The sequence below is a fragment of the Aulonocara stuartgranti genome (genome assembly GCF_965226115.1).
Source record: "Aulonocara stuartgranti genome assembly, chromosome: 7".
Classification (NCBI taxonomy): domain Eukaryota; kingdom Metazoa; phylum Chordata; class Actinopteri; order Cichliformes; family Cichlidae; genus Aulonocara; species Aulonocara stuartgranti.
In genome coordinates this window covers 3,007,001-3,032,385 of record NC_138945.1, presented here as the reverse complement: position 1 = coordinate 3,032,385, position 25,385 = coordinate 3,007,001, and the positions used below count along the sequence as shown (strand labels likewise).

At 43.4% G+C, this 25,385-nt stretch overlaps 2 protein-coding genes and 1 long non-coding RNA gene across 3 annotated transcripts in view; 2 read left to right on the top strand and 1 right to left on the bottom strand.

Annotated features, from left to right (window-relative positions):
• The window catches only part of vps9d1 (VPS9 domain containing 1), a 36,603-nt gene extending 24,821 nt beyond the window's left edge, over positions 1–11,782 (top strand). The window contains exons 15-17 of the mRNA XM_082540698.1: positions 2,498–2,602; positions 6,007–6,123; positions 9,984–11,782. Of these exons, the coding sequence (XP_082396824.1) occupies positions 2,498–2,602; positions 6,007–6,118 (217 nt within the window). The 3' untranslated portion in view covers positions 6,119–6,123; positions 9,984–11,782. The remainder of the gene's footprint in view (positions 1–2,497; positions 2,603–6,006; positions 6,124–9,983) is intronic.
• Positions 11,783–14,401: 2,619 nt separating this feature from the next.
• Positions 14,402–18,448, top strand: LOC309710871. Its single transcript, XR_014277826.1, has 2 exons — positions 14,402–14,742; positions 14,853–18,448. It is a non-coding gene; the product is annotated as an uncharacterized lncRNA (long non-coding RNA).
• On the bottom strand, positions 17,883–24,973 carry LOC309710870 (peroxisomal trans-2-enoyl-CoA reductase). Its single transcript, XM_082540697.1, has 6 exons — positions 24,701–24,973; positions 23,441–23,548; positions 21,360–21,499; positions 21,134–21,230; positions 20,417–20,541; positions 17,883–19,537 (listed from the first exon to the last, which is right to left on the bottom strand). Exons 1-6 carry the CDS (start codon positions 24,783–24,785, stop codon positions 19,361–19,363), a joined length of 732 nt encoding a protein of 243 aa, XP_082396823.1. The 5' UTR covers positions 24,786–24,973; the 3' UTR covers positions 17,883–19,360.
• Positions 24,974–25,385: the final 412 nt, after the last annotated feature.

Here is a 25,385-nt window from a genome sequence, read left to right as displayed (position 1 = left end):
CAGTGGAAGAGTTGATTGGGCGCAGCACTTCTCAAAGCTTTTGATCCAGAAAAGTTGTGACGTTGAGGGATTTTGATGTGTACCCTCACGACGCTAAAAGAAACAACTGGGCAACAAATGTCTCTCCAAGAAATGCAAACCTAATCACGCTGCACTTGTTATGTGGAAACATGAATCACGCTGTGTCCTGCCACAGCAGACATTTCAATCGGTGACTATTTTAGATTTCACAGAGCTTTGTTACCATCTTGTAGTAAAGATGAAATCTCCAGGTTGGACTGGACTTTGGCCCCAGACTGCCAGCGCTGGCATGTTTTTCTTTGCTGATTGCAGCTCAGTGCAGGGCCATATGTGACTGCTTTTCTTAGTCCCTTTTAAATACAGGTTGCCTTTGTGGATGCCACTGTGACTCACAGAGTGGGTGTTTTTAATCCAAGGCCTGACTCAGATTGGAAAGTCGTTTTTTAAAAATCTAATCAAGATGTTTCACAGACAGAGTGTGTGTGTATGTGTTAATATTTATGTTTATATTGCATATTTATCTCTCCTTGTGTATATCGAGTACACCAGTGCAACAACACTGAAGCGCACTATTTATTGTTCGCTGCGTGTTTCCGTATGGATTGATCTGCTGCAGCGTTTCGGTGCCTGACTGGTCCCCCAGCTTTGTCTTCCAAAGATGCATCTGGTCAGGATTTGTGTGCTTTGGCTTTAGCTGGTGTTTCGTTGTTCAGTATATAGAAAATTTGTTTAAGAAAAATACAGCGACAAAATGTAATTTAAACTTCACATCACGGCGCTTCCTGCTTTACCTTAAAAATTAAGATTTTTATATCATAGCCATTTTGTCCTATTTCACCCAGACTCGCACTGGGATTAGGGTTGGGACTGTTTCCCATTTCCAGTGTGATAAAGGCGAAGGTGTGCTATACCAACAGAGTCTCGCTCACATATAATAAAGGATCTAGCCTAACAGTTTAAGTGCTAGTACCTCGCAACATTTTCCAGGCTCTTCTCTACTTTTGGTCCACAGTTACCTGAAGTGATTCAGTCTGATTTTACTGTGTATTTGTAAAATTGCTCACCTGCCTCTCTGATTTTTCACCATACCCACCCCTTGCACACAGTGGAATCTCTCACCAGTAAATCTTGGACAAACCAGTGTCTCTGCAAGTGAGGAGGCCCGTTAAGTTTTACTTTAAAATCAAAGCAGACAGAAACATCCTCATTCTGTTCTTCTTGCTTTAGTTTTGAGATGCTAATGATGGACTAATGTAGCTGCTACCCACACATCGATTAATTTCAAATGGTGCCGTGTGCGCATTTTGGCTCACGTCTCCTTCACTTATATTACCAGACACGACCTGAAATGTTAGTGTGGCAGATATATTTAAAAAATGATTCTGGCTGTTATTCAGGATGATCGTTAACAGGCTGTTGGAGATCCCTCCGAATGTTGTTGGTCTTTTCATTGATCATTGACCCAACAACACTAGTTCAATTAAATATTCCCTCAGAATTTAGACGGGTTTCCTTTGGGGTATTTTTTGCTTTCACTGTAAAATAAATTCTTTGTATAACCAAATTAGAATTATTTTTCCTGGCCTTTACCCTTACTCTTTAGAATCTAGTTTTAGTTGGTGGTTTGTTGTTTTGTTTTTTGTACTAGTTGTCGTCTTTTTATTCTGTGAAAAGCCATCTAGTCCTTTTTTTTTTCCCCTTCCTCTTCTATTGTGATCCTCTGTATTCCCTCTACATCCATTTAATCGGGAAATTTTCTGTCTTTCTGCTTCTGCCGTTTGCATTTTTAAACTTTTTGTCCACTAAAGAGCCCTGCAAAGCCATAATGTGGCCTAATCTTCCCTGAGAGATCAGTACTTGTGCATGTGGCTGGACTGCATTGTATCCTTGGAATGCAGAGACACCAGTTTTCGTGTGAGCGATCGATGTGTATGTTTACAGTAGTGAACTCTGAAGATTAGAGTTCAGGGCTTGCGATTGTGTGAGTATGTGAGGTCCGGCTCCCAGCGGTTACATGAGCTCGTCCACACCTTCCAGAACCCGCAGGAGGAGAGTATCCAGTTGCATGTGCACCGGGTCAGTGGAGGGCCAGCAACCTGCCTTCTCACGCAAACTAGCAAACGAGCAGTTAGCTCTGCGTGTGAGTCCTGATAAACAAATGGTCACTGTCTGCACACAGGGAAAATGCTATCAAGCTGTCATCATCTCCCAGGCTGCAATTTGTCCTCCCAACAGATCTCAGAAAGGGAGCAAAGGGGGAAGGAGGGGGGAGGAAAAAAAGCTTTATCATTTCCATCCCCGAACAGGCATCCCGTTAAGAGCTACGTTTGATTTAGTTTCCTTTCAGTCCCCTGGAGAGTGCATGCAGTCATACTCTGTGAATGTCACTCTTTTTTTCCCTTCATCTTTATTTATTTGCTTTTGTTTTTCCCTCTTACTTGAACTTACCGCCTCCTTCCTTCCTTTCCTCTGACAGCGGTGCAGACGACCTGTTACCCATCCTGTCCTACGTGGCTCTGCGGTGTCAGTGTCCTCAGCTGGTGTCTGAATGCGCTGCTTTGGAGGAGTTCATTCATGAAGGGTGAGTCATCCGCATGGAAAGTGATGATGTCCCTGGGAGCAGATAAACTTACAGTTTGGTGCATAAATACATAAAATAACAGTAAAACGTGAGTATTTTGTTAACATGCTGCCGCTCAGTAAAATCTTATTTATTCCCAAGTTTAAAATTAAGAAACTTTTTGTCTGAAAGGCTGTAATGAGACCTTCCTCAGCTCTCTTAGTTGCCTCTTGTAGTGATTCTATATGAAGGACAAAACTAAAGCTTTGCTTTGCGTCGCGCTTCCATCCAGCAGTGAGCAACAATGGCTAAAGGTAGATCAGAGTCAGCCAATCACTGACGACAACCAGCACACCACCGCAAAAGGACAAGAAAACACTGTGGCTTCAGGTGGTGCCAGTGACAGCGTTAGTGAGCAAACAAACAGGGGCTGATAGTTGGCTGTAGCGTTTCAGGCCCTCGGGTGAAGACTGCAGTCGGCATCGGCTGTATATTCTTTATGTGGAGGGAGAGTTTGGATTTTGGAATCAAATCTAAACCAAATTTCTTTCTTCTAGCTAATGATACTGAAGACTAGCTAGCCTGCTAGTTCATTCAGACTCATCTGAGAAGTTGCTGATGGTTATTTTAAACTGGGCAGCTAACGTTGGCCCTGTTTGTGCAGAGTAGCTAAATTAGAGCTAGCTGGCTAAAAATATCCTTACTTGAGAACATTATTGTTATCGAAGTCACAAATATTTCATCAAATAAAACGGAATTCAGAATTATGTTGATTAGAATCTGACTGCTCGATGTCTGCTGGAGACACAAACGTGACAATAAATAGCAAACACACTGACCATGAGAAATGATGCTGACACTGGGTCTAGAGCAGGGCGATATGGCCAAAAATATTTATCACGATATATATTTGAAAATTTGCGATAACGATATAACTGACGATATAATTGATGCGAGACAAAATACAACTCCACAACATTACTAGCGCAAAAAGACAACCTTCCTTTTATTTTCACTTAAACAAGAAGCTGGTTTTTATGTACATTAAAGCTTTATAAAAATTTAACAGTGCGAATACAAATTCCTTGCTGAAAGTTTAACCAAAAGGCATTTCCAGTAGAAATGGGCTGACATATCCTGAGCATAACCATGTATAATATCCACTGAAGTTAAAAAGAGGTGCTTTGCAACATTAAACTGCAGTGTGCAGTACGCATTTTTCGGACCATAAGGTGCACGGGATTATAAGGCACATTAAGCAAAACAAAGCAGTCAGATAAATCAAACTTTATTAAACTCATTCTTCTTGCTTCCTCCACTTCTGTACCATTGATTCATTAATGTTGAATTCTCTGGCAGCTGCTCTATTCCCATGTTGTTGCAGTATATTAATGACTAACCTCGTATTGTGGATGGATTATCTCAGTTGTTCTTCTGACTGAAGTTTGGTCCGTTTACAGCATCCTGCCATGCGATTGCATTTGTCTCTAACTATCAGGCACGTTAACTTTTATAAGTGGAAAAGTGTTAGTGTTCGTCCTCCAGCTTCACTGTTTATGTTATGCTAACATAGCTGTGTCGCTAGCGATCACGTAGCACATCATTATATAGCAGCTAGCCCAACTTCAGTAACCCTACAAACGTCACTGCTGTTTAGTTTCCCGTCTTCATTTATGTTGGAAGTGATAGCAGAGCTGTACGTTTGAATTTATTCAGAAATCTCTCAGTCAGAACATGCAATATCATGCTTGGGTAACTAGCGAAACTAGCGAGCTAACTTCCGCTAGCTTCCTGCTAACTTCTAACTCCGTTAAATGTAATAAATTTTGTTTTCATGGATGCCTGGAAGTTAAACTTTATAGTTACACCTGGTAAAGCAGCAATGCTGATCGTTTTATTAAAGATGAAAGAATTTAGACAGTTTTTAACTCTCAGTGATGCTGCAGTGTTCGTTTGACCTGAAGCATACGGAGTTTAGGGCCCAGATTACTCCCAGATTTAAGAGCATCTTAGTCCGACAAATACGACAATAACGACGGCCGCTTGCATGTTCTGCAAAAAATGTGCTTTGTTGTGTATCTGACGGACAAACGCCAAACCAGTTCCACATCACTGAAGTTGCACCATTTTTACAAACCAATTCTGGTTCATCTGTTTCACTCAACAATCGGCCATGTGCGTATGAAAACAAAGGCACTGCGCATGCGCGTTTTACTCCCATTCTATCGCGATATTTCATTTTCCTATCGTTGCCTAACATTATACCGGTATTACCGTGAACGGTATAATATGGCCCAGCCCTAACTGGGTCTTCTGTGCAGATCTAAATAAACACAAAGCAACAGCAGTGCTTCCAGTTTTCATCTTTGTCAGGGTTAAAAATCCAAATCAAATGTTTTTCAGGCTGAAGTTTTGTTCTTTTCTGATGATGATCGGTGCAGAGCACGCTCATGTCACCAGAAGCAGCTAAGTGCTGTTCTGCTTGAGCCATACGTCTTTGGCAGAGTAGCATGTGAGTTTACACACCACACCCAAAAGGTCTCGTCATATCTCCAAAAAGAGTGGATTGTAAAAGCCGGTTGGTTAGACTGGCATTGGCTGAGGAATGTCAGGATATTTGGGATTTGGTTTTCTTCTCTATAAAAGTGCAAATAAAGTCCTTGAGTTTAGATCATTCATGTTAGAGGAGAGACTCCTGTTCTCACAGAAATGCGTTGAAGTAAAAGCTGCATGAAAAGTATAGAAAGATGGGTTTTTAAAAGAATAACTGACCTCGAATCACAACGTACACTTAACTCAAATCAGAGCAGTAAAAAGAAGTTTGACTTTAAACTCAGCCACAAATGTCTCTGATATTTTCATCTGAGGGAAAAAAAGCTGACTGTAAATTCCTTAATTAAGGAGTTAACTTAGTTTTTAGTCTGCAGTGTGAAGGATTAAACGCTGTGTTCACTGATAACATGAAAGTGCAACTGTTTGTGCGCCGCTACCCTGATCAGTTTGTCTATGATTGTGACTTGGATAAAGATCGGAGAGCATTTTATGAGTAATTGATGCAGAAATCCCGCTAACTGTAGTGGCTTCACAAAATGTTTCTTCTCCTTTTTTCCTTCAAATGCACGTTTTGTTCAGAATTTCCAGATAACAGCTGAGCGATAAGCATCTTATCGCTTTCCTCTTTCTGTCCCCTCTCGTGTCTCGATCCTCTTAGCCCCGGACTCAGAGTTGAGTCCTGGCCTCGTCTGCATCTCGTCTGCTGTCTCTAAAAACCTCCTTGGTTATGACTTGATCTTTTCATATAGCATCCATGACTTTCTTTTGCTCAGCCTGCTCACCGTGTAATGTGTTCATAACTCCAAAAGTGGAGAAAAATTGTTAGTGTAAAACTATAAAACCTTTTACTATCATCCACTTCTCTGTTTCAGCTATTTGATAGGAGAGGAGGGATACTGCCTCACCTCCATGCAGAGTGCTTTGGCCTATGTTGAGTCTCTGCAGCCCGGCGTAGCTCAGCTTCCTGCGGGAAAGCTTATATGAAACAGGTAAGGGGATATCCATACATAACATGGATGCTTTGAAGATGAGCTTTTCTGTAAAGGTTATTGTGACATTCGTGTTATTGCACAGTGACTTAAACATCCTGCAGAGAATAAGCTTTTCATTACCATCTACCTGAGGGATGCATCAGTGAGATTAATGGGTCAGTGAGGTAACCTGTGAACGCAACCTGGTCAGCTGCAAGTAAAACATCAGAGCCTGACGTGCCTCTGACAGTCAGACGTGTTTGGGCTCGTCTCATTGTTGTGTGCATTAGGGAACATAAACACATAGTGTTGGTATAGCAACTTATTAAAATCATGTAAAAATTTATCTTGGTGTTATCACATATGTACTGTTGAGCCATGCCTGACTGATGCGGCCAAATGAAGCCCAGCTGTAAAGTTACAGCAGTGCAAAGTGTCACTGGAATTTGCCTCCATTCAGATGGTGACGCTAAAACAGTTCGCTGACACTGAATCTGACACTTCTGCTGTGGCAGCTACAAGAATACAGATTAAAACACACAGACTGGTGCAGAGTCGGCGCTGAACATACTGAGTAATCTTTAATGTTGAACTGCGTGCAGTTGATTTGCAGCTGTCACTGTAAAATAAATATATTTGCCCCCTTTTATGTGAGTGCACGCAGAGGCTGAACCAGAACACCTGGGTTAACAAAAAGTTAATAACCACGTTATACCTGTGACCTCTGACCGGTGTTTAGAGTTTGAAAAACAACTGGTTTCTCTGATTAGTTTAATCACAAAGTTGAACTCAAATACAACCTTGGATAGCTAGCCAAGTTACAACTAACTGCCTCCAGCTTGCATAGCTCGTACTGCAGGAAGTTGTCAGCCTGGCAAATTTACAAGGCTGATCAAACTTGTGAGTTTGGATGAATTAGCTCAAGTCATCCAGTCGTGACAGAAGTTTTCTGCTTTAGATAGCTAGCACTTCATCTGCATTAGAAGCCATGCAAACACTGAAAGAAGAAAAGTGGATTTATGGAGTGCCATGTCTGTGTCTATTATGGCTCATCCTCAGCGTCGTGGCTTTACCAGGGAGTCAGCCTTTACTGCTAGCCCCTCTGCAGCCCTCTGTGAGAAGTCCTTTCTGCCTCACTTAGCCTTCACGTCCCAAAACTGAGTAAAACCTGAGTCTGTAGCAGGAGGCCCTGCAACCACTCGGATGAACAAATTGACTCCAGTCTGTTTATTTTTTGTTTTTCTTCAACCAAATCTCCTTTGTGCCGTTTGTCTCCTGCTTACCGTGTGCTCTCAGGGACTGCGTGTCAGCCACCAGCAGAAGTCTGGTTTGTAAACAGTTTTTAAAAAATTATACACAAACATTAGAGAAGTCTGCTCTGACAGAATTCAGTGCTATTGGTCATGGAAAAATGAGAACGCCGCCAATTTCACAGCAAAATGCTGCAGCACGACCCGTCTGAGTTGACTGACACTGGAAGTGCCGCACACGTGCAGATCCTGAAATATATGATGCAGTTTCATCTGAACGAGCAGACCGATGGATACTTCTTGTTGTGTTTTGATCTGCTGTTAAACGAGCGAACACATTTCCAGTTTTGGCATCGTTCTGAAAAGCTCATCTGGAGGAAGGTTTGAAGTGTGGATGCAGTTGTGAAAAGAGGTCGTTGAGATGGAGCGATAGCCGGAGTGAAGTAGACTGAGACTGATGCATTACACCGAGGGATGAGAGTGTCACTGAATGGCCTGTCTGGCACCCAAGGTGCTGCTCTGCAGGATGGGGCGTGATGACACTGCACGTTACAAAATGTGACATTTCTCAACTGGCGTCTCCCAAAACTCCCAGTGACACAATGATTCCACTACAGCCAAGTATTGAACTCTGCGGACTGCTGCGCTGCACAGAGCTGTCAGCAACCGCAATCAGCTCTGTGTCGGAGAAGCAGATTTAGGTTGAATGTCTGGTTATATATGCTGTGTAGATGCTTTTCCGTGGCTTTGGCTTTAAAGATGATCAAAGTTCAGATTGGTATTTGAATGCTTCTTTTTAATAATGTACCATAGAAATCCCAGACCGCCTCTGAAGTAAGAAACGGTCATCAAACACGAGTTGACATGCGTTATGTCTGACTGTCAGCAGTTATTCTTACTGCGCATTTAATCCCAGTCACTCAAAGTTACCAACACTGACAGTGGAGCAGAGACACGACCACGAAGCAGACTTACAAGTCATCAATCTGCAGCAAAATGCTGAAAAGGTCAAATGCCCGTCTCTCTCTGTACTCAGATATGACCTTCAAAACATCAAGTGCAGGTGAGAGGAAACTGGAGGACTTATCGTTAATGTGCAGCGAGTTTAGGCGACTGTTGCAAGAAGCCTAACAAATTACAATGTTGGCTTACCAAAAAGCAGCTGTTTGACACATTACTGTAGCTGGGCATGCCACGATGTGTTAGTGGGTACCAGTACATTCATGGTTGTCAATACCTAATAGTTTGATTATGACAGTTTTAAAAAATTGTTAAATACTTGTTTAATTTGCTCACACGGCAACGGCAGACGGTTGATTTAAAATGGTAACGTCATGTTTTTGACCCGGACTGAAATGTTAGCGTGGCTGCAGAGTAGCTTACTCATGTTACTGCAACATTACAAACATTTTATCCTGTGCAGCAAAGTGAATTTCACACGGCAGCCGTCTCAAAAATCTGTAACGTGCATTTCAAAATAACAATGCAGAGTTCCTTCATCCCCGAGTCTTACTGCTCCTCCTATCGACCAATCACTGCAGAGCTTCAAGTCGCAATCTTCCTGCATTTGCAGGCATCACCCGAGAGCAGCTGTACCACCTGTGATTGTTTCCACCAAGCTGGTAAAAACATCAGCAACACAAATTGGCTCAAAGAAACTTCCATAACAAATAAGCTTTGATATATTTGTGAGTACTGTGCACGTAGTTCTACCCGCAGCTAATATGCAGACCTTGTCCTTGGTTAGGCTGAATAACCAATCAGTACCAATATGAGATCAAACAGTTGGAAACGGCAGCAAAATGTCTGAAGACGCAAGCATCAAATGAACAGTGTGTTCCAGATCTGTGGACTTCAACAGACGACCGAACCAACGCTTTTTACATCGTGATGACTTGCAGTCTGCATTGACAGCTCCCCTTGTGGTTACAGCTTTACGCCTGAATTATCTGACTGAATTTAAACGTCAACTTAAAATAAAAGACTGCTTGTAGTTACTTGCAGTACTTTTTCCCTTCAACCATAAAAGGCCGATGGGGTATTGTAGTCGCTCCTTTTCTGGATTATCGAGGATGCGTAACGACGTGATGGCTCTACTTGTTGCCGCTGTCTGCTCTGAGGCGCTCAGAGTAATGAAGAGTCCTTTTGGCCTTTCCTCACCTGGTTGTTTCCAGTCACTGTGTTTGGAGCAGTCGGCCCCTGATGAAAGCAACAAAACAAGTTTCGTTTATTAGCTCATCAGTGTGAAAGATGAATCTGTGTTCATCAGAAGACGTCTGCTGGTCCTCTAGTGACCCGTTTCATGTTAGGCACACGCTTAACTACTAGTTTGTTTCCTTGTGTTTTTTAATGTGTATATTTAAGCTTTGTAGCTTTGTGTTTTGTATTTTAATCTAACCCTACCCTGAAAGTACTCACCGCTGACCTGGTTGGTGTTCAGAAGGTGTATTATGAATTTTGGTAATACCCACCACCACCCCAACCCCCTGCAAGATGGGATACTTGTTTCCTTGATCCTCTTCAATAAGATCCGGGAGGATACAGAAATGGCCTCATGCAGCTCATGCAGTGTAGATATTATATTATAAATGTATTGCCAGTAAAATCTTTCCCCATTGTGTGTTGTAGGCTGCTGCACATCCTTCCGTTCACCCCGTGACCCCTGCTGCAGTACATAAAGGCTCCAGCTGAACCTGCAGCTCCCTGAAACTGCATATGCATATTTTCTTGCACACATACAGACGTACGTTACATTTAACCAACCAGAGGGACTAAACTGGTGCCGGTGAGCCTTTTTGACCCCATCAGCGCCTGCTTTGGGACCTGTTGTGTTTTCAGACTGGTTGAAGTTGGACTTATCCAAGGATTGCTGTGTTTGCTGTCCAGACTTCTTCTGACACGCCTTTCTCTGCAGAAAGGATTGAACTACTACTTCTCTCCATCTCAAATGTTTTTGACCTTTTTGTGTCCGCGACCTGAGCGCGGCACGATGACCGCTTCCCTGCAGGGACTGACAGGCTCCTCCAACTATGTCTGAGGCAAATGCTGTAACAGAAGGCAAATATTCATGTGTTAACATGTTACTGAGAATAATTAGCGTGGGCTTCATTTACTCTCTCCAGCTGATGAAAGAAAACAGCGTTGCTAATGCTGATTTCCACCTTTACTGGCTCCAGTTGGACTAATTGTTGCTCTATTTCAAGTATGTAGTTATTAAAATGCAGTTTAATAAGAGCAGTTGCTGTTTGTAGCTCACATTCCAGTTATGCATGAATGACTTTAACTTCAGATTTCCTAAACTCATCGACTTACAAGTCCCCAGCACAGCTGCACGTTGGTGTTTCAGCTTCCTCTGCTTCCAGAGGGGAGGGGCTGAGCATTTATCCACAGGAGGCTTGGAGTGAAGTGATGTTTACGTACAGTAAGACGAATAAAACTGTCGCATCGGCATCAAAGAAAAGCAGTGTGAATGGGGCTTTAATGAGGAAAAGGGATAATGTGTCAAAACTTAATCATCTGATTCAGGAAACGATTAAAATGTGAAGGAGTTTGATTTGAAAAGCACTACTGAAGTTTACAGTGTGGGGTGTGCGTGCTTAGACTGAGATTTGGAAAGTCATCTGTTCTAGGGAAACTCTTTTTAAAGAAATGACGCACATTTATAATTTTTGAATGCTTGTGTGTGTTTTTGAGGCATTCAGAGGTGAGGTTGTGTTGGATGTTCAGACGGACTCGGTGATTGGTGGAGATGTAGTGGAGGAGGAGCTCTGCAGTGTTTAGGTTGGGTTTTACTAACTGCAGGCACTCGGGTTGCTTTTCTCCTCATGTGGATGTTTTCCTGCACACTCACATTATCCAGGTTATTTCATAGCTTTTTTTTTGTATCTTAGAGTTTTAAACCTTATTTTGACTCCTTCCTCCCCTCACATCTACACATATTAGATACTTGTCTTTTCTCTGGAAGCTGAGTCTTCAGTGCTGGGATGAGAATCAGTTGGGTCCACTTTCTTTTCTTCTTTAGATTAATTTCCTGCATATTTGGTGGAAACCAGTAGCTCTTTAAATCCCAGAAATCCTCAGTGCAGGTCAAATAACGTGAGCTACACTTCAGCTGTTTGAATCATTTACACTTCAGTTTACTGGATGTATCTTTTTTCCCTTTTTTGTATCCTCCCAAAACATGTGACATTTTTGGGGAGAATTTACTACTGCCTACAATTTCTGACAATTACATAAAGACTTGCCTCTGTAACGTTTACACAGTTAATAAAAATGTCAGAATGTGTTTTGTAAAGACGACTAAGGCGTCGATTTAATGTAAATGATTTATTGTCCACTGAGTCACGGTTTTATTGAACTGCTGTACTGTGAAACTTTAAAAATGATGAATGTGTTGGACAAATTAGACAATAAAGAGAAGAAATGTTTATTTGTTTTGTTTCCTTTTCTTTTTTGTTCCTGTAGAGGGAAAAATACATTTCAAATGAAATGGTCAAAATGCGTTTGACTTTGAGTCATGATACCCTGAGCCTAGCAACGATGTCAGACTTTTATCTTAAGTGTGCCAGACGAGTGAAACTTCCCTTTCTGTCCGTGTAAAGATGTTTGACTGTATGAATACAACATGTTGAAATTGTTGAAGTAAAACTTCAAAAGATCTGAAATGTATAAAATTTCAGGAGAAGCTGTAAAACTTGCAGTTCCTCTGATGACCACTGGAAGCAAGTTGGTTTCACATGTTCAAGTATCCAAGTTTACAACATTAATAAGTACATTTGCAGTCTGATAGAAAAGAACCTCTCTGGAGTTCACGCGTTTGTACGAACCCCCCTCTCCCTGACCTTAATCCAATAAAACACCTCTGGGACGTTATCAGTCAGGTTGCACCTCAGCTCAGTGATCCCCCAGGATACCATCAGTCTCCTAACTAGGAGCCACGCCCTGGCATGCATGCAAGCATGGCAGAGCTATTTTGAGTTGCTGCAATTGCGTGTTGGCAAAACGGACTAGCCTACCTACCGCATCTTTCTTTTTTTTTTTCTTTTTTTTTTTTTTTTTTTACTTTGAATTCTGGGCCCTCTGTAGGTTGATAATTTTCATTTCCATCAAGTGATGTGCCATCTGCTCATCCCTAACACATCGAGTCCATATCAGTAAAGATGGCCAGCATGATTTATTTTTTCATCTCCTAAAATGTTCCTTTTAACTTCTTTAAGCAGTGTGCATGAGCTCAGATGATTATCACAGCAGGTTCAAAGTGTAGCTGAAAGATCAGTGTGTTTTCATACATCTGGTCTATTGATTATCGTGCAGGAGAGTTTCCTGCTTTTGCAATTTAAAAAAGAAGCCATATGGAGGTTGGTAACCTCTAATTAGTGATCCGTTAATCAGTGATACATCCTGGAAGATGTCTGGTCTTTATTAACAGAGGGAAACAAAAGTCACTGATGTGTTTTTCCTAGTTTGGTTTTTAAGTCGCTCGGTTGTTCGGGTGTCTGTGTGAGGATGAACCCTGGATCGAGCAGGAGGATGTGATGGGCACATGGCTGAATAACAGCAGAAGCCTGTAAACTCGAGGAAAAAACATGCCACTCCGAATCAGAGGCCGCTGCAGCACCCAGCATGCCCTCCATCCTCGCTCCGTGTCTTTTGTCCCTTTTCCAATTCATTTACAGAGTTGACCCAGGACAAGTGGCTCATCACTGACGCTGCTGCATGAACCTGAGCGCATGCACTCGCTTTAAGTTTTCTCTCTTGCCGGTGTTCTGCTGTTTTCGCTCTCACTCAAGGTGTGGAGAACATTAAGATCAGAGCAGCGTTTATAAGAACAGCAGTGTTACACACGTCGTGTCTGAAAAAGTTTGAACCTTTTGGGGATTTTGTTCCCATGAAGAGCAAACAAACACGACTGTCAGCATAAATGTAGCTGAAGCTAAAAGGGAGACGTTAGTGCTTTTCCTTTTTCTGCACCCTTCCCTGGTTAACTAACATTGTTGGTGGTGGAATAACTAAAGCATGTGTGAGAGAAAACAAAGTGAAATTATTTATTAGACCATTTTAAAGTGTCCAGATTAAAGAAGGTAAATGATAAACCAGGGTCGAATGTCAGGGAGGCTTTCAGAAAGGACCAAGAAAAGAGAGGACTGCCTGTGCATGTCGAGGGCTGGATGTTACGGGACTACTCTCTTCTTCTTTTAGCTGCTCACCTTCCTCCTTCTCACCCTATCCCAGCTTCCTCGTCCATCTCGCTCTGCACGGCCTCCTTCACCGCATCCATAAATCTTCTCTGAGGTCTTCCTCTTTTTCTCCTCCTCCCTGGCAGCTCCATCTTCAACCACTATCCCTCCTCTGCACATCTCAGCTTCGCCTCTCTAACTTTGTCTCCAAACTGCTCGGCCTGAGCCGTCCCTCTGATATTCTCATTTCTAATCTGCTCACTTCCGCTATAAAGAATAAAAAAATCAGAACATGAATCGTAACTTTTACTCTGCAACTCAAGAAGACAACAAGGGCAGCGAGCTCCTCGATGAAACAATTTGATAAAACAAGTTGAGTCAACCCCGTAAAGAGTGCCAAAGGCTTCAGCAAATAAATGTTTTAAGAAGAGTTTTAAACTCAGAAAGAGAAGAGGCCTAATGTGCACGGGCAGATCGTTCCACAACTTTGGAGCAGCTACAGCAAAAGCACGGTCACCTCTAAATTTATACTTAGTAATGTGCTCAGACTTGACGTGCTGCAGCATTTTGCACAACCTGCAGACGCCTAATGGACGCATCTCTAACCCCACAATACAGTACGTTACAATAATCCAGCCTAGATGTAACAAAGGCATGGATTACTGTCTCAAAAAGCCGCTTTGATAAGATGGGCTTTATTTTGCTCATTGCCTCAAATGAAAAAAGCGAAATTTTACAACAGCTCTGGCCTGGCTTTCAAGTTTATATACGTTCAGATTTCACCATAAAAATCCCAAACTTGAACAGGAGCCACAAAACAAGAATCCCAAAACATAACCAGGTCCAGGGACCGATGCACCTCGAGTCAAAGTGCGATGGTCCCAAAGCAAAAGATTTTCTCGTGTGAATGTTTTACTGAGTAAAAACCCGCCGTGATCATTGTCTGTGGTCCTGATACAGATCTGGGTCTAAGTGACTCCACCAAACACGGCTGCTGTCACGAGATGTTCTTTCAGTCTGTTGTCACGCTGTAAACCGCTTTAACAATCCACATTTTGAACCAATGAGTTCATAATGGAGACGGTTAATATGAAGCGCTGCCGCGCTGCAGCGTCTGCGTCCTGCTGCTGTGGAGCACGCTCCGGTGGAGACAGCACGACTCTGCTCCCCTCATCTCAAAGCTGGCCGCCGATACGACACGAGCTTCTGCAGTGAGTAAACCGATATTAATCACTTCCAAAGTATCGAGCATGCTGACAGCTGTTGTTGCACAGACACTGTGTTTATGGGCTGGTGACTTCTCTGACCCTGTTTTCCACAGTGCCTCCTCAGGCAGGGAGAGATGATATGTCAGGAGGGAAAAACCTGCCTCTCCAGCTAAACTATCAGCCTACGGTGTCGCCCCATGAGTCAACATGCGGTGTGTCGGTTTGTCAAAAATGGAAAGTTGCAGCGCTGCTTCGGTGAGGTCTCGCCGCTCTCACGAAAGGCAGAGCAGCGCGCTGCCAAGATCGAGGCTTGTTTTTAACTTCTGATATAAAATTTTAATTCCTCTCGTCTCAGCTGCTCCAGTGTTTAATCAGAAGCAGATGGGAAGTTTGACACACGCCACCAAACTGCTTTTCTGGAACCGTTTATCCTGCTCAGCTCAGCACTATTGAAATAAATCTATTTATCCGGCATTTATCATTCAAACATTTTTATCCTCAAAAATGCAAATGACTGTGTGGACTGTGTGCTTTTCTGCTCTAGCTGAGCACTCAGAGGGCTTTTACTAAAGCAAGCTCACCCATTCCCGTCCCTGCCTGAAGTGCTTCTACACCACACACTCTCGGGGATTCATCGGTGCCGGTGTTTACAACAGGAACCGGGGATTGAACCACCGCCCTTTCACTTAGTACCTGCTCTACTTCCTGCACCACAGCCAAAAAATAAAAATCCCTGCAAATACTGTAGCGTGTTGTGGTTTATAGCACATCCTCTGACAGTGAAAGGGTTGGATGGGCTGTGATTTCATGTGCCCTACAGAAGGAAGACTGTTTCCGACTTGACTCGAGGATAAGAATGTTGGTGGTGGGTGGATGATGAGTTGTGGACCATGAACTCTGTCCCACAGCTGAAGCTTGGAGCAAACTGAAGAAAAGAATCAAAGTGCTGCAGTCAGAGTCCAGACCTGACCTGACTGAGATGCTGTGCATGGATTAATGTCCCCAAACTCAAGTGAACTTAAGCAAGAGGTCTCATCATGAACCACATGATTGCCACTAAAAGTGGTTCAGCTCCACCGCTGAAATATCTCCTTCGTTAAATTTCCTCATTTCATCTAATCTTTACCCCCACATTTCCATTCTGCCCGCTCCTCAGTCCAGAAGACTGTGACCCCCTCGTCCCCCTAAAACAAAAGCCGGTTTTCTTCTTCTATTAGATTGACGTGAATCACCGGCAGAGCAAACGTGGCCGTTTGTGTTGGCGTATTTGACCGTTTTTGTCCTTTTCAGAAGGGAGCGAAAAGCAGGGAGCTCGAAGAGGAGATGGGGCCCAATGAGTTTCCCTTTGATTAATTATAATTTGGCCTAATTGGGCCGTCAGCCGACAAGTTCATGACAAAAACTGTGGCGCACTGGCTCCCCGCCCCCTCCAGAGGCTACTACTACCCTACTCTCACTTTCCTCTCTCTGCTTCCTGGTCCAGTTCCAGTTATCCTTGGCAAAAATCTGTTTGCATGAGAAGTTTACATTCTCGAGCCAGCATGTCTGCGTGACGACATACAAGACAACAATGCCATCTCGCAATCCGCTGTTTATTTAAGGGACACACTGTCTGGAATAATGGCTGGCAGATAAAGGGGCCACAGGGGGTCGAGCCGGTGCTTGTGAACGGGACAGAGAGTCACGCTAGGCCTGATGTAAATATGTCCTGGCCGCCCCACCCTAGCATCAACTCAAATGCTTTGAAGTATTTGCATACTTCAGTTTGCTCACTTACAAAAGACATGAACAGTCTCTAAATGTTATGGTAGTTTCATTTTAATGGACGGAGGCAGAATCTCGACCCAAAATGCTGAAAAGCACATTACATAAAGGTTTTCATGCTTTCAGATCATGCCACGGTTCTGGCTCCCACAGAGTGTGTTCGTGTGGAAATCAGTTACAGATTCTCCTGATCTCAACTTGTTAGATGTAGAAAGCACACCTTTGCACAGAATCTTCCATTCCCACCTTCCCACCACCGTGGAACCTCCATCCCTCAGCCAGGACACTGAAGATGGTCATGGATGGGTGTTCTGGCATGAAGCACATTAGGGTCATGGAGTGGACTAACCAGTCTCCAGACATCTATCCTTTCACACATCTGTGGAAGAAGCTGAAAAGTTGAGTCGCCAAGCAGCAGCCAAGAAACCTGAAGGATTTAGAGTTTCTGTAAAGCACCAAACTCCCTCCTGAGATGTGAACCGACCTGCCCCCACTACAAGAAACAAACACTGCGCTTTCCAACAATGGTTTTTCCAACAAGTACTAAGACAGGTTTTCTTTATCGAACTGAGTGACATGAACAAAACTTTTGGTTGATATTCTGTGTCTGTAAATTAAAATGAAAAAATATTCTTTTCTGCTCATTTTTTTGTCTCTGGCAGTTTTGTTAATGGTGTTGACAATTAGATGAGAGTTAAGAGTAAGAGGGGAGAATAAGAAAGACACTGGACACAGGAAGTTACTTTTGTTTTTTAAGTTTTGCACTGACAAATCTAAATGAGAGGTTTTTGGACACAAACATTTGTGATTTCGAGCCAGTTAAAACGAATAAACCAGATGGGTGTGATGCCATCTCACCGATCATGGTGGACAAATGTGAAAAATGCTGCCTTAAAGGTCTAAACTCATCATCGTTGATGAGTCCAACCCCAGGCTTAAAACTGGTTTGTTTTACTTTACTGATTTTACCCAAGTCAGGGTTCAAAGAAAATACCAATTGTAACCAACAGAAAGTGTCAGAAACTATTCATGATATTCCCCAAGAAGTCTGTTCAGGTCTTCTATCTTCCGTCTACGATGATTTGGTTCATGGGAGGCTTTAACCTGTCCCAGCTGATGCTGGACAGGAGGTGGGTACACCCTGAGCTCCATATAATGACTAACAGTGAGTAAGAGGCAACCACAGGTCACACCTACAGCAGTTTACAATAACTAAAACTTGCTGTACATGTCTTTGGACTATGGGGTGAACCGGAGAGTTTGGATAAGCAGAACATCCTACAAGCCACAATGCTAACCAGTGCTGAGGGAAGTTTTCTAGGGAACGCCACGCCTCTGAGCAGTGATACACCTGAAAACAAAGTACACAGGGTCAGCAGTATTGTCTATATCTTGTTTATTTGTGTTTGTAAAACGTTATTTTTGCGCTACAAAGAGGCTGAAATTGCTCAAGCTGCTGAATCTGTAACCAGGCAAATGTTGCAATTTTCATCCAGTTTAGCTGCTATACTTGGATGGATCATCTGACTGTATCTGAGCTTTCCAAAACCAGCAGTCTGACATGTTGTATGAACTCGCTCATTTGAAGCACGCTGCAAACAAAGCGTCTCCTCGATGATCTAAAAGCTTCTGAAATGATTTACAGAGGTGGCAAAAAGATGTGATGTAACTTTCTCTCACTCCTTTAAAACAAATGCAGAAACTTCACAGAGTGAAGTGCGATTACACCAGCGGGAAACACTGAAGCTCTCAGAGAAGCGAGAGGGAGAAAGTGGATGCAGCGATGGTAAACTTTTAACGCCACCACTGGGATCATGTAGCAACACGTTCTCTTTAGTCGTGGATGATAAATTTCAAGCATACAGAACTCCTAAAGTCTATGGAAGCCCGGTTCCGCCACTAAAAAAAAAAAAAAAAGGATCCATAACTCAAAATTTCGAGTTATTTTCTCGAAATTTCGACATATTAACTCGAAATTTCGATTTATTAACTCAAAATTTTGAGAAAAGCAACTCGAAATTTCGAGTTAGCGCTGCCAATCAGTAATCTACGTGAATGACGTCATTTCCTTGTTATGGATACTAGCTTTTTTGTTTTTATTTAGTGGCGGAAACGGGCTTCCATAAAAGTCTGTCAAGATACATCCACAGCTGAAGCTTTTTAACTGTACCGGGAGGTGTTGCCATGGAAACACAGTTACATTTAGTGCTTCTTTGAGGCCCGGCGACCTCGTTGAAGACAAAGAAGATTTTTGTCTTGCGCTATTTGCATGTTTGCGTCGATTTCCTGAGAGCTATGTTTGGACATTGGGGCGTTGTTGGTAGTAACAGCCACCTGCATGCTGCTGTAGAGCTAGCTTATTAAAACATTATTCTGTTAAACTCGTAGTGGTCAAAACTTCCACTCAGTACAGTCTCTGTCTGTAGATATATTTACATTTTGGACCAGTTGTTGCGATCTTGGCTAACTTGGCTACAGTCGTTATCAATGTGAAGTCATTCTTTACCTGCTCTGTCTGATTATTTGGCCTTAAGACGTCTACTTATACCAAAAATATTTAGCAGAAGGAGCTGTGTGTCACGTCTTCTGTTGATGGCAGAACAGACTATGTAACAACACACAGAAACAGATAATAGGGAGAAGGCGTTGGTTTTCTTACATATCCTATAAAAAGCACATGCTGAGAGAAAACTTGCTAACGATGTGAGAACAGGCAGGAAAATATGCAACGCCTAGCAAGGTTTCAGAGTTGTATGACAGGAAATCAAAGGAGACTATTTCTGGAAAGTGCAGGAGAAGAAGCAGTGCGATCCTGTCCAGGTGAGGCTGGAGGAAGGTGGGGTCTTTTTTTTGGAGTCTAAAGGTTCCTCTCCAGAAGGACGCTCTTTAAGTCTGCAGGGCAGTTGATGGTGAAAACGTTGTGGGCAGTGTTTCGTCTTTCGATCAGGGCGGCAACAGCCTCGCCCAGGTCCAGATGATTGAGGAAGCCGGGCGCCATGTGATCAGGAGTGGCTACACCTGTGTTAATCTTCACCTGTCAGAAGAGAAGAGGAGAGGGGCTGAATGCAATAGAGGGATGACTGTAGGATGTAGAGCAGGTCGTCTACTTATGTCGGGGTTTGTGCTTCGAGCTTTGGCTCCTCCTGTCCTCATAAAACAGGTTTCAACCTCTGAGTTAAAGCTGTGGGGAGATTAGTCAGCGTCCTGTGAGGAAGCTGGTAGTAAGATCAAGTTTTAGCTGTGAAATGGCTCATCCAATCATCTCACAACTCACAAGTCCCTGTCCACTTCTCAACAGTTTCCAAAGGCGATTTCTGAGATGTACGAAAACATCTGATGCATCAGGTTCAGAGACATCGTGGAGGTAGAGACGAGCAGTTCATCTAGTTTGATCTGATCTTATACAGGAGATCAGGTAAAGTTTTGATTAATAAGGGCTGATTTCATCAAAGTTGTTTTTCTATCAGCCAAGTTCACGAAGCTTTTTGCATATTCCTGACTAAATATGCATGTTTGCACAAAGGCAGAAATATGCACATGCACTATTTAGATAAAATGCCTGATTAACTTCTGTCATGCAAGATTACAGAATAAGGTTATGTAATGTGGATGTGTTGAAATGTGAGCTGGTTCTCACAAAGGCATCGAGGAAGAACTGAATCTGCATGGGTGGTAAAGTGGTGTCAGTATTACAGATTTCCCCCGAGTGAGCAAATGCCAAAGAAATTCAGGGCTGTGCGTGTGAACACTAGAAAGCAGAGAGAATTACATACGTAGATGATTGTGGAGGCAGGCATGTGAATTGAGCTGTGAGCTGACTTCTTTTGGTCAGGTCTAAAGGGTCATGAGTCATGTTAGCCGACTCTGTGCAGTTTATCTGAGGCCCTGCTGTGCAATCCCATTAATATCTCACCTGGTTGAGTTTGCAGGGCACCTCGGGGTACTCCTCACGGAGGACATGGCAGAAAGCCAGGGTGCTGGCAGCGCCCACTGTGAGGAAGCCTGTACCAGGCATCAGCAGCTTCTCTCCTGCTCCTCCTGTGGCAAAGCAGCAAAACACTACATAAACACACCAGGAATGCAAGGCGAGCAGCTATCGCAGGTGACCCTGCACGAGAGGCAGGGCACACCCACGGACGCAGTCTGTCAGAGTCGGAGAACATGCAGTGAGTAAAATAACATGGCAGCTGTTTTGCTGACCCCAAGTGGACAGAGAGAATAAAGAGAGAAAACCAAACAGCTCAGCCAGACTAAAAACTTCTCTCATCCTTTTGGTAAATTTGAATCTGAATCTATCGTTCCAAAGATGGTAATACCATCCAGCTACCACTAACCACAAACAGTCTCCATGCTACCCAATCACTTCTGAGCAAAGTCACAGAGAGAGAGAAGAAGCATCGGTGAAGCAGAGCTCAGCAACGTCGCCCTGAGGTCTGGCAGATGCTACCTCAGTACTACTAGAGAGAGGCAGAACAAAGGCAAAGTAGCACTGCGCCACACACACACCGCCTCATCCCACTGAGCAAACACACGTCTTCACTACAGGACATAGGCGACATCAGCAATACGACTGCGTTTCTCTGTAATGTGGACGTCGTGGCGACGGAGGGTGCTGTCTGCGATGCCTCACCTGTGATGAACGTATAGGTACAGTTGGAGTCGTCCCTCACCAGGGGGTAGAAGGCCTTCCATGACACAAATGTGCTGAAAAGCAACGTCTCAATTACCTGCAGATTTCACAGGAAAGAAAACATCACAGCACCCCAATGACTCCTGCAAGTGTTTACATGCTGCATGAGTTTAAAGTGAGGGAGAAGAAATTAAATAAGTATATTGGAAAGTGTGTGTGTACTGACCCAGTGTAGATCTTTCAGGGACTGGGTGTGTGGGGGTCCTCCCTGCCACCAGCTGAAGCCCAGAGAGGAAACTATGTCGGTGACTTTCCCCACCTCCTTCAGCAGGGCCTGCTTCGCCTGCTCGGCTTCCTCCTCTGAGCCTGAACACAGAGACGCTGGACTTCAGGAGAGGACAGGCAAACTTGTTTTCTCTAATGAATCACTGAGATCGGCATCGATATAGAACTTCAGCCCTACTGGGGAATAACAAAACATCGCAGTAGAAGATAAACACCTTCCTCACCTGCTGCTGTGATGTCATCTCAACTATCACTGAAGTTTTCTTAATAATGTTTGGTGTGTTTATGGGGTGTAAGCCCTTTCCATACTGGAAAAAATACAGGATTTTTTTTTGCACCTCCACCTAATAAATCAGCAGCTGAAAACAATAATTTGACTAAATCTGAAAATAACAAATCACCATTAACATTCCTTTTTGCACAGGACGCACACTTGATAGGTTACGGCAGAGGTGGACGTCGCTGATGTTCGTTACCCCAAGGTGCAGTCTTTTGCTAAACCCAAACAAGCAGTTATCAGGTCAGTAAATCATTTCTGAGACAGTCGCTAAGATGCAGACAAATGATGACCGAAGAAATGGGAACTTTATCACATTGTACGGTGGAGGATTTGTACTTGAATACAAGCCCACAGACTTCTGAGACAGGAGGTCGGTTGGGTTTAATCCCCCCCTCTCACTACCACTGTGCAATTACAGCAGTTTGAAATGTTCTAGTTAGAGTTTGGTGTCATGTCTCTAAGCTGATTATTCAGTACAAATACGAGGGGACGAACCAGCAGGCGGTGATGCAGGGCAGCACTGACATGTCAGAGGCTCAGATGGAAAATTCTGCAGCTTAAATTGGCCGCCAAACAGAGAGGGTGTGTTTGGTGTTGGACGTGAGGAGAGGCAGGCGTGTTGGTGTGCCTGAGGTTGCCTGCCTGAACTAGCTCACAGGCTTTGCACCATTACTGCTCTATGAGCAGTTGGAGACTGTGTGAGTGAACGAGTGCAGACTCTTTTACATTTACTTGCAAGCTGGACGACCCGAGTCTGAAATAAGAATTTACAACATCAGCTCCACTTGGCACAAATTTGAAGGGTCACACTGGAGTCATAGGAAATACCTGACCTGAGAGTGTGTGATGATAACAAGAACTCATTACCAGAGAGTGCACATGAACAACTATGGTGAATGTTCCTGAAGCTTTGCTTTTTTACCTGTAAAGTTCAGACTTCTAAATGATGAATTCGGTTCATGCAGCTTCGCTTTAACCTGCATGAACCAAACTCTAACTTGCGGAGTGTGAACTTGCACAAGACGCTGTCTGCCCTCCATTACTGAGCAAACAGTGGAACGTGCCAATTTGGCAATCTGGGCTTTAGTCCAAGCTGAACATGCAGACTGGAAAAGCCAGGATTGAACCACCCACCTTCTGATGAGTAGATGATCAGCTCTAACTCTCACCTATGGCCCCACAGAAAGTTAGTAATGAGGAGTGCCTGGAGTTCATTCAGGTGATGTGGCTGAAACATAAGTACTGCCTCTACACCCTTATTCCTGAGCTCACTGTTAAAAAATGGCGCAAAGAGGTTTTTGAGTATTTTCTAAAGATAGCTCATACACACAAACAACCTGATACTAAGAATGATGGTAAAATGAGATTTTCTCATCAGAGTTGGTGACCATCTTGGAAATAAAAACAACCAAAACAGAAAATCAGTCCTTCATTTTCAGATCTCTAACCGGCTTTCTGATAAAAGAGTAAATGAGCCAGTTATGGTGCTTGTATCCACCTGAGAAAGGTTTCCCTGCAACATTAAGTTCACTGCTGCACTACATGTGAGGGTTTCTACAGATTTAGTGCAGCTCTGGTGCAGTATGTTGCCACTCCCATACTTTGCAGGCTCTCTTTTGCACAGTTTGGATTTGTATTTAAAGTGTTTGCCGGGGGGGAATCAGTAATTATGCGATAAGGGCTGTGGACAAGCGCAAACAATCCTCAGAGCAGAGACGGGCAGGATAAGTAACCTGACTTACCCACATTTCCCACTATAGTGGTGAGGTTATCCTTTGTGTTGGGAGAGACAAACGATCGGAGTTTCTCCAGGCGGCTGCTGTCCCTGGAGATCACTGCAACTTTAAAACCTTGACACACAAACACACAGAGACCTTTAATACAGAGACAGTAGGATGGAGTGAACCTGTGTTGTTGTGCTGCTTCTGTCAAGGTCATCAGAAAGTGAAATCTGACCGGGATGTCGACAGTAACTTACTGCTCAGTTCAAACAAAGAAGCTGTGAGCATGCAACCAATAAACTCTCATCTCAGCTTCTTCCTTCCTGGAGGCACAGAACGGTAAATGCCCACAACAGATTTCAGCTTTAAGAACACAACAGAATCCAAACAGGGATGAAGCTGAACTGAAATTATGCTCTTTTAACTCTCGCCATAAACTGTAATTTAGTTTAAGATGATGATGATAGGAGTTCAGATCAATTTCGATATGATTTTATGAGACTGTGCTGATAAAACCACCCACACAGCAATCCCAGATATGACAAAGCCAAACTGTACAATGACACACACAATGACACACACACACAACTGCCTGAGAATGTTTATTCTGTCTTTACTGTTCCAAAGATTTCCTGATGGGACATGCTTTTATTGACAATGAAGCATTATTATGAGAACTCCATTGTGTCATTTTGGTAACTCCCCCTAAGTCTTGATTAAAGGAAGATTAAAGGAGCCTGTACAGTAGGCTGAACAGCCTGTTGTTTTTGACACGTCTATGATTATTAATCCAACATTTTATTATCAACTATAGATCATTTGTGTTGCAGTTTAGTTTTATGAGAGTGGAAGGGGATTTTTGGTCGATCAGTTGTCACATTGCGCGCTCAAATTTATTTTTACCCTCATAAAAATGTGATAAGCGGACCTGTCGGTGTAGAGCGTGGCATAGAAAGCCCAATACAGTGTTTTACGCACGCGGGCGGATGACTTATGGCGAGTCATTATTTAATTGTCTAACAATTCAGACACAATAAAACAATAATAAGTATAAAGTATAAATAAGTAATAACTGTATTTATTAAAAGTGGCCATACCGCACAAAAATCCCCATAAAGTGTTTACAGTGCGGTTTATAATGATGGAGTTCCTCACGCGTAAAAGCCCAGGGGAAAGACACCTGCGCGTAAAAACGCATAGATGTCCCAAAGATTTGTCCTCCTCTATTTCACTCAGTTTATTTTCCCTGCCAAATGTCCTTCGAGCTACAGAGAAGCTTACCTTTATCCAGCAGTCCTTTAACGATCCCGGAGCCCACTTTTCCCGCTCCTCCGAGAGCTAACACAACCCTGTCCGAGTTCGACATGCCGACTGTAGCTGCACAGACCTGCTGGAGGATGGAGGGTGGAGGATGACTCTGTCGATGCGAAGTGAAGCTGCTGGCTTGTGCAGAGCATCCTGGCCGGACCGGGATGCTTTAAAGGATCACGGGTCCGCCCTTGTCTACGGGGTCACTGAAGCCACGCCCATACTCTGTCTCCGTGTGTATGTGTATCCCGGCACGGCTAAATTTGAAAGGACCGGTGGAGAGATTTAAATGTGGGAAGTGGGAACATGTACTGAGCGTGAGGGCACCTTTCAGGGGTGAGGATAAATTCAGATCTGTGACCATTAATTCAGGCAGTCAGTTTATTGGCTCGATGACCAGTTTAAGTTACTACTGAGTTCAACATAATATTGCACACAATGATCTAGAAAGGTGGTAAAGCAGCATGTGCTCCATTATGGGCCTGGCTGTTCATTCATAAGTACACCGCTTTATGAGTGTGCAGTCAGGTCTGCCCCGTGTGTGATGTCAGATTGTGGCAAACTAAGATGGGAGCAGCAAAAACATTCATCTCAAGGCTTCACTAAAAGGTTTCTGTAAACCAGAGATTATGGTTACATCCATCTGTTATATACAGTC

What these genes read in the sequence shown, in the direction of transcription:
- LOC309710870 (XM_082540697.1), bottom strand. Translation starts at nt 24,785, where the DNA reads ATGTCGAACTCGGACAGGGTTGTGTTAGCTCTCGGAGGAGCGGGAAAA. An exon ending in TAAAGGACTGCTGGATAAAG is followed by an intron (nt 23,549 to 24,700) that starts GTAAGCTTCTCT and finishes TTGTGTGTCAAG; the next exon opens with GTTTTAAAGTTGCAGTGATC. An exon ending in TACCTATACGTTCATCACAG is followed by an intron (nt 20,542 to 21,133) that starts GTGAGGCATCGC and finishes GCTTTGCCACAG; the next exon opens with GAGGAGCAGGAGAGAAGCTG.